Source organism: Microtus ochrogaster, linkage group LG4, assembly GCF_000317375.1.
Source record: "Microtus ochrogaster isolate Prairie Vole_2 linkage group LG4, MicOch1.0, whole genome shotgun sequence".
Classification (NCBI taxonomy): Eukaryota; Metazoa; Chordata; class Mammalia; order Rodentia; family Cricetidae; genus Microtus; species Microtus ochrogaster.
Genome location: NC_022030.1, coordinates 46,220,947 through 46,234,608, shown reverse-complemented (window position 1 = coordinate 46,234,608; position 13,662 = coordinate 46,220,947). Strand labels below are relative to the sequence as shown.

At 39.8% G+C, this 13,662-nt stretch overlaps 1 protein-coding gene across 1 annotated transcript in view; it reads left to right on the top strand.

Annotated features, from left to right (window-relative positions):
* Positions 1 to 13,662, top strand: part of Pard3b (par-3 family cell polarity regulator beta) — a 1,033,383-nt gene that overhangs the window by 818,433 nt on the left and 201,288 nt on the right. Inside the window, exon 19 of the mRNA XM_026786343.1 lies at positions 4,849 to 4,959. Coding sequence (XP_026642144.1) covers positions 4,849 to 4,959 — 111 coding nt within the window. The remainder of the gene's footprint in view (positions 1 to 4,848; positions 4,960 to 13,662) is intronic.

Here is a 13,662-nt window from a genome sequence, read left to right as displayed (position 1 = left end):
ACCATATACCAAAGTTAAACCAGGACCAGGTGAACAATCTAAATATACCTGTTAGTCGCGAAGAATTAGAAGCTGTTATCAAAACCTCCCTACCAAAAAAAGCCCAGGACCAGATGGTTTCAATGCGGAATTCTACCAGAACTTCCAAGAAGACCTAATACTGATGGCATGAGTTTAATTCCAAGATCCTCTGTGGTGGAGAGAGAATCAGCTCCCACACCTTGTCCTCCCACTTTTGCATGCACACTATGCGGCACACCCTACACATAAAGATGCAGGTCTTTACTCCCTCTTCACTGGCTAACAAGCACATAATTGTCTTCTCTCAGTGGCCACTGCTCTAGCCGAGCCACAGGCCTCCCTGTCTCTCCACGGTCATCCCAAAGCAGCCTGTTACTGTTTTGCTGTTTTCTTGATGCTTTTCGGCTCTCCAACCACAGTGATCTTTAGAAAATACCTCTCACACTGTCACCTCTGCTCAAAAGAATATGGTTACTCCTGTTTTCCCTCCACCACCTCTCTCAGTCCACCATTTTTCTCACTAGTGACTGTCCCCATTGTTACTAATGAACACCCTTCCCTGGCTCTAATGCTCCACTCCAGGCTCCTCTCAGACTTTCAGCCCTTGCTTTTCTACCCACATCTCATGAAAATGCCCCTCACTTTAGTCACCCTTTTTACTGACTGGAAAACATGCCATCTCCAGCTCATCATCTCTCTGTGTGCTGCTTCCACCACAGACAAAAACTTCCCACCGATTCACCTGCTAGACCTCCTGAATGCACTGTCTTAGTTAGGGTTTCTGCTGCTGGGAAGAGACATGGCCATGGCAAATTTGTAAAAGAAAATATTTAACTTTGGTGGCTTGCTTACAGTTCGGAAGTTCAGTTCATTATTGTCATGGCAGGAAACAAGGCAGCGTGCAAGTAGACATGAGAACGTAGCTGAGAGTCGACTCCTAGACAACAGGAAGTGATCTAAAATATTGGATATGAAATGTTCATATATTGAGCATATATGAGACCTCAAAGCCTGCTTTCACAGTGACACACTTCCTCCAACAAGACCACACCTACTCCAACAAGACCACACCTGCTAATAGTGTCACTCTCTTTGGGGACCCTTGTCTTTGTCCATTTTCAGGTAAGCACCATCTCTGCACCTAGACATATTTTAGTTGCTGAAGTCCCTGTCATCATCCTTCCTAACAACTTTCACGGTTTGCCACTATGCAGTTGTGCTTGCTGATGACCGTCTTCTCCCTGAGAATGTAAACCCCATGTTTATTATAATGTCTAACACACAATAGATGCTGAAAAATACTTCGTTAAGAATAAGTGAAATGCAGGAAGGTAGAAAGAGGAGAAGGAAAAAAGGAAGGAAGAAGGAGAAGAAGAAAGGAACAAAAGGAGGGACAGAAGTTTCCCACAAAGGTGTTTCAAGTAACCACTGTGGAAATGAACAGGGTCTGGTGTTTTAAGCAAACTTATTTGTGAAAATGTAAACTTGCACAAAGAATATGTTGAAAGGTGATTTTTCCATTTTACAAAAAGATCCATCATGGGATTCTGTACACAGACTACCTAGGTGCATGTAAAATAAAATGTTATTGATGGAACCATATGTATGCTCATGACTTCTCAGTGCAGTATCTTAAAGCCAGGCTCACCCAGAAGCAGTTTCCTTAAGGCGCCTGGCCCAGAGTCGCCAGCCCTCACATTTCTCAGAGAACAAACAGAGCAGCCTGGAATGTGAAGGCTGTCCCAAACCTCTCACATGCAAAGCAATGGTCACAGCCAGCCAAGGGCCTCATGACTTTTCTCACACGAGTGGTTAATGGGGAGATGAACATCCCAGACTCTCCTTTCTGGGTCCTGGGTAAGTAAGGATGCTGTGGAATGACTTCCCAGAGAGATGCTAAGGAAAGGAAATAGCAAACGGATGCTTCCCTCCCCACCACTCAAGCCCTGCCCTTCCCTCTGCCACTGAAGATGAAGAAGTCTGACTGCAAAGCTGGGGAGAGAAGCCAATGTGATCGTCGATAAAATATAGCTCACTTCCATGGGGTTGGGGTCACTGTGACAAAGTAAGGCCCTCTCCATGACCATTAAACCCCAATTCTGTTCTCAACCCCCCAGACTCTCTGAAACAGTGTGATCTGTAAACTTCACTCTAGCAAGAGAAGTTTTGCAGCTATGTCTGCCACTCTTATTGGGTAGAAAACTTAAAGATAATGGATTTTAAATGAAATATTTATAATCGCAGTGGAACTGGCTGATTTAATGAAAAGTTCTTGATAAAAAAAAAATACTTTGCAGAAGTTAAAACTAACAGCCAAGCAAGCTACTTTTGAACTGCTACTCAGGTGAAATAGTTTAGATACCAAAGGAAAACTATGCCTGGGGTGTGGTGAGAACCGTGAAGGCAAACAAGGTCTAGGTTACTTTTAACCTTCAAACATAAGGCTACTTTTATGTCTGAAAAATCCAAAGCCTCCAAATTTTTAATAAAATGCAGGATATGGAGGAGGGGAGCAAGCTTGTGGTTTGGCAACGTTGTGTTCCCATCAATTTCCAAGGCATCTTTCCTACCCTGGCCCGCCAATGTTTTGAATTTTCTGTTCAAATGTTGTTATATTCAGTGGCATCTTGGGAGAAGAATTCTTTATCTAAGTGATGTACGAAGGTGCTAACTTCTCCTGTGAATGTATTTAGAATAAGAATGATCTCTAAGCTACTTCTGAGTACAGCGTAGAAAGCTACAGAATATATTCATGGAAATTTTATTTAGATATCTCCTGCACTGTAGGTTATAGTGAGGTCTTGAATATATCAGCAAATCTGAATATTTGAAAGTTGATGTTCTTCTATTTTCGTCTGCATTTTTTCTTGGTTTCATAGCTGCTTCTATAAATGATAGCAGGTCATATCTTCAGTGACTAGCAGGCATTGTTCCAGAAGTGGAGGCAGGATAGAGAGACGGAGGAAGAATGAAAGTTCAAAGAGTGGGCGTGAGCAGAGCGTGTGGCCACAAACGGGACATCATAGAAGAGGGAGCAGAAAGATCTTAAGAGCCGCAGGGGTGGGGAGGACTGGAGCAAGACAGCATCTTGTGGTCAGGCACGACCCCTGAGCTCATGAATGCACAGCAGTTGTGCTTGCCTGAGTAAGAAAGACCTGAGTAAGATCAAGACAATCAGTATTCTAGTAGAAAGGGAAAAGGGGTGTGTGAGCCCTCACCCCTAAGTGAGGGCCTGAACCCATGGACAGTTGTTATCTTCTAGGGGAGACAGTTTTCGCTAAGATCATGGCTGCTGGTTGGTAGTATGTATGTATGGACACAGGACCTTAAGCTAAGGGCCACAGTTGACCAATGTCCCAGGAAAGACTGAGCGCAGCAAGAAAATTGTCGTAGTAGATAAGAGTACGTGAGGGGGGGTTGCGAGAAAAGACTTGTTAACTGAAACTGTAGGTTGAAGAGAAGTCAAGACTGGGAAGTCTTTCTGCGGTCTGTGTCATGCTAACAGCAGGCTTTTCTGATCCTTGAGCCTCCCTGGTGTGATGCTCAGAGTGGCCATTTGTTAGCACTGCTTCTATGACCAGAAACACAACCCAAAGAGGAACTTCAAAAGAGATATACCCAAGAGATCATTCTGTGATTTATTTTTAAATTGTGATTCTAGTTGGAGATGGATAAGACCATCTTCAAATCTTATAACACATCTTTACATAAAGAGATTCTAGTTTCTGTCACAACGAAGGGGGAGAAGGCTAGCTTAAGCACAGCTAGTTTGTAAGCATGCCCAGCTTTCAAATAGGTAGGTAAGTGGATGGATGGGTAGATGGACGGGTGAAAGGATGCATGGATGGAAGCAGTGGATGAACAGATGGATAAAAAGAGAATCAGATAATATATTGGCGCTAACACACATAGTTAAAATTCGCTATTTAATTAAAAAGGACTAGATATTTAAAGGTAAAAGGATTTAAGGAGAATCTGCCTACACTACAGAACCTGCATCATGGAGTGCCTTTCTCCTTATCACTTCATCCACGGTGACTGTTGCATGATGGGTAGGTCCTACTTGTATTTCAGCCATCGCTGCCTTTCATTTTAGATTTTCCTACACATGCTGAGGAAACAGGATGTTCTTGTAATGTGCCACCATTGCTGCTTTGTGCATTTAGCTACTGATGTGACAGATATGCTAATCACATTACCTAGAGCAGCTTGGGAATGGGGGCACTGTTGTAGAGTAACTGTTACCTGGAAGAAAGAAAAGAGCACACAGTGTAAGCAAGTTCTAATCCCAGGCCTGGACAGAACCAATGAGAAGTGTGTATCCACTACAGAAACACTCCCTCCTGTTTCCCTCAGGGCTTTTGAGTCTTCCTTGATAATAGGAAAGCATTTAACTGAATATTCAGTAAGTTCCCTTGTTACCTGTAATTATATAATCTCATGTATTTTACCTTAAAATGGCAATGGACTGAAGTTCTGGAGGGTCTCACTAGAAAACTGTTCAGTTTTTAGTTACATATGAATGGTAATCATTCTGTGTTTTAATTATTCATTGAATTAATAGTCAGAATTGTTCACTTCTAATGACATAATGCTATGCTTGATACAAAATATGTCAGTGAAAAGAAGGAAAGAGAGGAGAGGAAAAAGAAAAAACAGTAACTGTGTTATTTTCCTGCTTCTGTAATCTGATTTTACTTCAGTGTCATGCCTACTGTTGTTGTGTTATTTAGAATAAAGAATTACAGCTGCATGAGCTCATGTCATACACACCTTACATTTGCCAAGGAAAAAGTGTGAGTTATTAACTTTGTTCTTTCCCTCCAGATTTGGCAAGAAGAAAGATGATAAGGGCGGAAAGGTGGAACAGAAAGGTACCCAGAAGCCCGGGAACCTGGGAGAAGAAGAGCTGGAAAAAATGAAAGAGGAGATGGGAAGGTGAGCAGATGACCGAGCCCTCCCTTTTCCCCCTTCAGAACCTGTGTTTGAGTCAGTAACTCCCAGGAACCAACTGGAGCATAGCAGAGGGCTGTGCCTTCCTGGAAGAGCCACCACCCAGGGAATCGTTGTCACATTCATAAGAAGAAATCCGGCTATGTTTTGTTTTATCAGTATCTACAGTCCCACACTATGCTCCTCCCGTTCTGACTCCATCGGTGCTTGTTTTCCCATGGCTTAAAGAATGAATTTTCTCCCTGCTAATCCAAAGGTCATTTTGATATTGATGTTTAGAGCTCTCACGTTCCCCTAGTCTGTTCCTCGTTTTTTGACAGCTTGTTGTATGCCTTTCTTAATTATATTCTGCTAACTCCTTTTAGGTCATGTAATTTGAGAAGTCCTCCATTTTTCAAAAGCTACTGTCTTTTACTAGGCTATCAGCAGGCTGAAAAGCACACTGCCCATCTGTTAAAGGGCCGGTTTCATATCCAGCAGTAATGGCAGTTTGCGAGGGCCAAATTCTTGCACTTGAAGAGCGTCGTGTTCTGTTGGACAAGCGGTCCTTCACTCATCTTTGAAGTTAATTCTGGCACTTCTCCCAAGTAGTTGTGTAAACATCTGACTTTACAACATGCAATTGAATATTCATATAGTTTTCCAATTCTCTGCCTTCCAAACAAAATAAAGCTCGGAAAAAATACTAAGATAAGGCAGAGCTGGATCTAATCGTACATATTTGTGATTACTCAGGGGAAGTCAAATGTATCCAGTTTTTCGCTGGCTTATTAGCTAAGTTTATCCTCATGGTTTTTAAGAGTCCATTCTTATATTTTGTCTCCATAGTGGACGCACTAAGAGAACCACATCTATTCACTGTGTTTTCTCGTACACCGTAGTCTGAAGCATATCCTGTTAACCTTTAACCCCATCTTGCAGTCAATTTCCATTGAGAAGACTGACTTTACCAATAAGGAGGCGGGGGAGAAGCTATTTAGTCCTCGCTCATTTTTGAGAAGCTGATAAGCTCTGGCTCCAGGGTCACTAGAGCAGTTAAAAGGAAATCAAGTGCCCTGCATTGTAGTTGACCAGTCACCTGGCAGAGCTCCCCTAAAAAAAGGAAAAGTGCCCCATCAGAGCCCAGGCTTCAGTCATCCTGGACTGGAATGGAATTCGGGGACAGACTTAAAGCAGCATTGCAGAGACATGTGCACTGGGGGCCTGCATCATAGGTCTTTCTGCCCCCCACCCCCGACCTCATTTACTGAGACTGTGTTCCGCGCCTCATCTTCGGGAATCGGAATTGTTTGCTAGAATGCAGACTGGACATTTTTTGCAGTTCAGTGCTTGCTTGAAATGGGGGTAAAAATCTCCCAGTGGCGGGCAGACTGCGTGCCAGCTAGAAAATTGATAACTCATAAAATAAGGTGAGCTGTCTTTAAGCAGGAGTTCATTTCCTTTCTAGTTTTGCCTTTGGACGCAGGTGCCTGAGGGAGTTTTGTTCTTAGAAGCAAAGCCGTAAATTTGCCTCTGCTGACTGTAGGGGCTTCAGGACCAATATTCTTAAAATATGTCTGGTGAAAATATTGAAAGAAGTGTACTGTTAGCCTGCACCTAAGTCACCTCCTACACATGGACACATCAAACAGATCCAGTGCAGGTTTCCTACCGACAACATGGCCTCAGGTGGGCATCAAGGAAGTTGAAGGAGCTGATTTTAGGGTTGGGAATCAGTTACCAAGGAGTTTCAACACTTAGTGGTTGAGGACCATGGGGGACCATGAGGAGCATGGAGCATGGCAGTCGAGGCTGAGCATGTGGCGTTGATCACAGCCCCGCAGTGCCGCTCCTTGGCTGTCCATCATCTATAGGAAACCAGTTTATGGCTCTACAGATCTCAGCAAGTGTGCTACTCTTTGTGGATAGTTGCTATGGAGAAAAGATAAAAATAGAAAATAATGATAAATGCTCTTATCATCCTTTTTTTCAATATAATCAATATCTGTTTCTTTGAAATGAGTTGATTTATCTTATTGCTTACTAATTCTATCATAGTTCTCCAGGGTAATAGTTTTTCATTAACCCTTTTCAAAGTGTTTAAAGCCCTTAAATAAAGTACATACTGTATAGCAGTGGGGGTAACCAATTATCAGAATCAGTTTTTAAACCTCAAGAATTTTTTGAGCTGCTTTGGTCATTGGCTCTTTGAAATGGATAGACAGCTATAAGAAAATGCTTTTAAAAGTGGATTTATTTTTGAGAAGCCACATTACCAATACACCAATAAAAGTCTAAATCAACTTCCTTCTTTGCACAACCAAGAAGAAATTACCAAAAATGGAAATGGAAAAAAAAAGAATTTAAACCATAAAACATAGTCTGTAGACCACCTGTGTCTAAATAAATTGCTAAAAGAGATTGGTAAAGATAACTATCCCTGAGCCCCACCCAACACTGAAGAATCCAAATCTGGAGAGTTACAGTCCAGAAATCGTTGTTTACTTGATAGATAAATCTGAAGTGACTCCTCAGCTTTTTGAAATCCATGAAACACTGGCTTGGAGGAATAGGATGCAGCTGAGACACCAGGCTTTCTTATTTTATGAAAAAAATGATACATAGGATAGTTGTGGAATATTAGTTTAAAACATGTTACATTCACTTATGCTGTGGAATATTTGTTTAATGATGCAAAGATGTGTTGCATTTGTTTAACACTGTAAAGCTGTGTGATTTGGTCTCATAAAGAGCTGAATGTTCGGTTAATGGCTGGGCAGGAGAGAAAAATGGGTGGGGCTGGCAGCCAGAGAGAATAAATAGGAGGAAAATCTAGGGACCAGCATAAGGAGAGAGAAAAGGAAAGGAGAATGCCAGGGGCCAGCCACCCAGCCACAGAGCTGGCAACAGAGTAATAAGGAAAGAAAGATATATAACGTATAAACGTTAAAAAAAAAGTATAAAAGAATAAATGTAGTTAAAGAGAAATGGGATAACTTAAGTTAGAAAAGCTGGCTAGAAACAAGCAAAGCTAATGCTGGTCATTCATAAGTAAGACTGTGTCTTCATGTATTTATTTGGGAGCTGGGTGGTGGGGCCCAACGAGTAAAAATACCAACTACACAGAATTTTTCCCTAAGAGGACTACAAATACTATCACCTTCCTTCATGTGCTTCTCCGAAGCATACTTCATAATGTGCTCTCCCATGGACCTGTGAAAGCCTTTCTCAGCATACCTGGGCCAGTATGAGTAATTCTCTAGAACAGTCCAACCTCCCTAACACTACAACACTTTAACATAGGTTTTCATGATCTGGTGTCTCTCCAACCATAAAATTATTTTCAATGCTTCTTTATAGCTGTAATTTTGCTACTCTATGGATCATAATATGAATGTCTGTGTTTTCCGATGGTCTTAGGTGACCCTGTGAGAAAATTATTTGCTCCCCCCCAGGAGGTTGTGACCCACATGTTGAAAAATGCTACTCTAGAATTAACACCCCATACCACAGGGGTGGGAAAAGCTCAACAACTCATGAAGAACATTTTGGAAGCATAAAAATATAAGGATTGTTATTAAAGTTACAAATAATTATATCACAATCCCATAGCCACTGTTAATATTTTTATAATCTGTTTTCTTTGCCTACTTATCATCTGGAAACTTGCTATCCACACTGCATAGGTTAACAGTTCTATTTTCACACATGGCTGTCCATGCTGCATAGGTAACATAGTTATATTTTTACATGATTACATCATTATATTCCAAATGCTTTTCCATTCCCTTCATGTTTTTATAACATTCCATTTTGATCACTGAATAGTCTCTGTGGATAGCATAATAAATTCTTTATCTTCCATTGTCAATTATTCTGCATACATACTTTTGATTGTTTCAGATAGCACTTTGATGAGCATCCTGGTACAAAGTTCTTACAGCTTACCTCAAATCACACATTTCTTGTGGAATTCTTCTTGTTATATCTTTGCCCAAGTATTAATCTAACTTTTGTTCTAAATATCAGGATTATATTATTCCCCTTCTATTCATTTCTGAGGTTCTTATTATTCATATTTTTTTATAAATTACCTACATATCTAATTCCTGATATAGGAATGATTAGTGTGTGTGAATACTTGACTCTACCATGAAAATGTTAGCAAAATCACATAATAACTAGATTAGTTCATAGAAACACAGGGTCTTGAATGTTGATGCTCAGTGGGCAGAGGCCACTGCACAGCCAAGGAAGGTTGGTATGTGTAGAGACATTTCTGATGTCATTACTGCAAAAGGATGAGGACCAGGAGGTTTCACTGCCTTTTACTAGATAGAAATCCCTAAACATCCTGCAATGCATGACTTCAATCCTCCACAGGAGAGATTCATCCAATCCAAATGCCAATAGTGAAGGGTTGAGAACCTTTCTAACCCCAGACTTCACCATGTAAGGGAAACTTCCTGGATGTCAGAAACTGTATCACCTCATAGCATCCTGTGATTAATGCAGAGAAATACTGTTTGTCAGATGATGTAACTCCAGCAGATTTGTTAGTTGTGTGAGAAATTATGCCTTGTGAATATTGCTAGTTTTTCTTGAACATGTATTTTAATGCTGGCCTGCTGAGTACTGACATTAGTGATGTGGCCTGTTGATCAGCCATGAATTCCAAGGCACTGAAGAGGTTGCCGTTGGCAGTGTATATGATGACAGAGGCATCTGGAAGAACGGAGAGAATCAAACAGAAAAAGTTAATAGGAATAAATGTAAAGTCTTCCATTTGGGCCCAGAAAATGAGCCGTACAAACACAGGATACGGAAGGTTTGACTTAATACCAAATATATGAAAATCGTGCCTGATGGTTTTAGTTGAGGGTAAGTGTAGCATGAGTCAACATGGGGATGGCCTGCCAAAAGCTTAATCCATCCTAGGCTGCATTACGGAAAGTCCATGTACAAAATGAAGAAACAGTAATTTCTGTTTTGCACGGCTCAGATCACACCTGGTCTAGCTGAGTCTGTCGCATGTCGAGAGTGGGAAACTCCACTACAATCCATGAGAAGCACTAAAGGACCCGGAGAGACATAGTCAGGACTTCAGCTGGTGTTGTGTGTTTAAATAGCTGTCAGATACAAGAGAGAATATATCTATTTACAGCACCACTTTCATCCTATTCTTCACCTACTCATCAATATGTTATTTACTTGAAGATACTAGTAGAGCATTATAAAACAGAAACACCCAAACATTAAAATGTACTATGAAACAGTGAGTTTGTTGATACTTGAAATGTCTAATAAGAAGCCAATGACTAGATTTAGTTTGTCAAGTAAATATTAGAATTTTATTAACCTCAATCACTGATGTATTCCTTCCATGTCTTAATTATATGCATACATATTCAAATAAGTAAAATATTAGTTCTTGCAAATGAAATACATTAAGTCATATACCAACTAAAATAATCACAAGCATCATTAATACTAAATTTTTCCTTAGATGATCTCTAGGGTCTTTTCCAGATGTTAGACTCTGAGAAAAAATCCAGAGGAATCCACATTGAATTTCTAAAGCAAACTCTCCTGAACTTGCCAAGGCACTGACTTATAGAGTGTATATAACACTCTTCTTGGGGTGTGCAAGGCCAAATTTCTCGCTCAAAATTGTGTAGTGGGATTTTCTCATCCCCTCTCCGATTTCCTGAGTTTATGATGTGTCCCCTCTTGACCCAAGTCAAACGGTCCATGGCAACAAAGCCCTGCGTTAAATAAGCTCATCATTTTTGTTCATGCTTCAATGAAATGGGCCGTAATAAAACATCAGTTCTAAAGGTCTTTATTCCCTGCTAGATGATGAACTCAATATTATATGCAAAGATTATTTGTCCTGACTAAATTAAATTAGCATTTTCTACACATTCAGATTATGTAAATTAGTATCATGAACTGACAGCAAGATTGTTTTTAACATGTCATTAATTTTGGTTGTTTAATTCTAAGAACTGAGTTTGTAATCTTTTGTAAAGTATAATTTTTTTGCATCTTAGAACTATAATGTACTAAATATTTGTCTTCTTAGTCCTGTCTCAAGACAGGTAGAAAAAACTGAAGAAAAATCCCCTTACACACACACACACACACACACACACACACACACACCTGACTCCCTATTTTTTTAGGATTGTTGTATTGACTAGCATATATCCACTGACACCAAAGACTGTTTTCCATTAAACTCCCGTATTACTGATCCAGAAATAAAAATTTTCCAAATGCAGCCTCTTACTGAAAATGAAAAATAAAAAGTTAAAAACATAAAACATATTCACATCTCCCAAGATCCTCTATCCAACTTACGACTTGTCAGGATTTGCTTTGCAGGGTGCTCATTTGTCCCATCAATTAAACATCAGCTGTGTGAGTCGCTTAGAATCTGAGCAGATAACTAAAGAGACTAGGGGGCGACAGTGTGTCCAGCTTCGGCACTGAGAAGCCTAAAAACATATGGGTCTTGTTCTCAACAACAGACCTGGACAGAATGCCAGTAAGAGTGAAGCAAAGATTGAGGAAAATTAATCCGTCTCGGTGTCTGAATTCAAGGTTCTTGGTTTTCTTTCCCTTCAGGACTCCTTCCAAGAACTGCAAAGGCTTTTCCCTCACCTTATCTGCTGGGCTGTTTGTGTTCCCTTGGTTTGAATCAATACATGTGTTTTTGATATTTGGCAAACCAAGATTTAATTATGCAGCTGCAAATTCCCCACATAAATGAAACGTATCTTAGAGATATAAAAACATTCAGAAACCATTTTATAGTTTGAGAATTCAAGGGGGTGAAAATCTATTCCCAACCTCACTGTATTTTATTTAATTATGGAGGACTTTAATGTTACGGGAAATTGAAATGAAGAACAGAATAAGAGTATAGTTTATCCAATATTTGTTCAGAATTTTTTGGTAAAAAAAAAGGTGCACAGGATAGTCTGAGAGAGTATTACATTGTGATTAAAATTTTAGCTGTAACCCACATATTTATTGCACTCTGAAATACATAGAGCAACAAATGAATTGATAGGATTTTGTCATTATTTTACCCTAAAAGAAGTGCATTTTCATTTTTTATTAAAGAAACCAGAAGGTTGATTTCTTTAATTTGCCAAGTGACTCTTGATAATTAATTATTTACTGAACTTAATCTTTGGCACAATTTAAACTGTTGAAAACAGCCGTGTTTTGGCATGGTTACACACAAATGATTAATTCAGCATGGGTTGACTTGTCAATGAATACCCCTGTCTTTTGCAGTAGAATTTGCTGGGCCCCGTGGTTTGGGCAAAATAAAATGTTGGAACAGCTCCCAGTTTTAATAGTCCTGATTTATTATTGCCACTGAGCCCTGATCAGATCATGGACTGCATTAGGTCCCAGTTTTTCAAAAATGCCCCAATTTATGGCTTCCTTAGAATCGTGATAAGGCTGTGTGTTTGAATGGGGCTGTGCTTGGCTAGAGAAGACCCAGTTAATTATTTATAAATTCTTATTAGGTCATCCTACTGTATGGAAGTTCTGGAAAACATTACTAGATGGTGTTTCTTACGACACGGTCATGTTCTTCTTTTGCACCGACAGAGGACGTGATCGGGTTGCTAGTTTCCAAGGTACTAAGCATCTTCAGTGACTGGGAGGAAGTCTTGCTGTAGGCATTGATTACAGGTGTGCCCAGGTAGAGCATTAAAACATAGGATAAGCACAGACAATCGTGCCGTGGTCACAACTCACCTTCACCCTTTATTTGACGGTAATCCTTCAGGGTTACCCTTGATTTACAGGGGCTAAGAGTAAGAGCCAGGGGCAATGTGGATGGCTTTATGTAATCTCTGCATTTTCATCTGATCACCGTGACACTTGACTTCTTAGAAATGCTGATGGTCATCAACAAAACTTGGCACATTACAACATTCCTATAGACAGAGAACCAGAGCACCTACATCCACTTGCCACACCAGCATATCTTATGAGCCAAAACCCTTTTATGGAATTTGAATCAATGTTAGAAGTGCTGTATTAGCAACTGCATGTCAGCTGAGCTGGATTAATACATAAAATGAATCACTGGACTGGCACACTTTCCAACAGTCATTTAGGGAAGCTTCAGTGAGGTAAACCTCTTGAGTATTGTTGTCAAAGAATGCTCCAGTATGGCTATCCCCTGTAGTGGCATATCACATTAGGGTATGCATACAACTGTTGAACTCTGTTCTAAAGAAGATGTTAAACTACTCAGAGTGAGTCTCAGGCATGTTTGGAATATAAGATCAAATTTTTTAAATGGGAAAAGAATCTTAAAAATCATTTGATGTAGGACATTGGTTTTAATATACACATATTAAATAAAATATATTTGCTATAATCAGCAAACTAGTAACTCTATTTAAGACAATAGAGAGTTACATTTTAATGGAGATTGTGTCTCGCAGTAGAAGAATTTGAAAGCATTTTCTGTGAAAGCCATTTGAAGACTAGAATTTACATATAAACGTTACAATGTCATCATTTGTTTTTATAGTATGGAATAAAACACTTTTAGGGATGTATTCATATTGCCCCCGATTTTGCACCATGAGCTAAAATGGCAAAAACAATATTTAAAGGTCTGTTTTATGTACTTTGTTTGGGGAAAATGCCTTTTAATTGCTATGTTCTTTA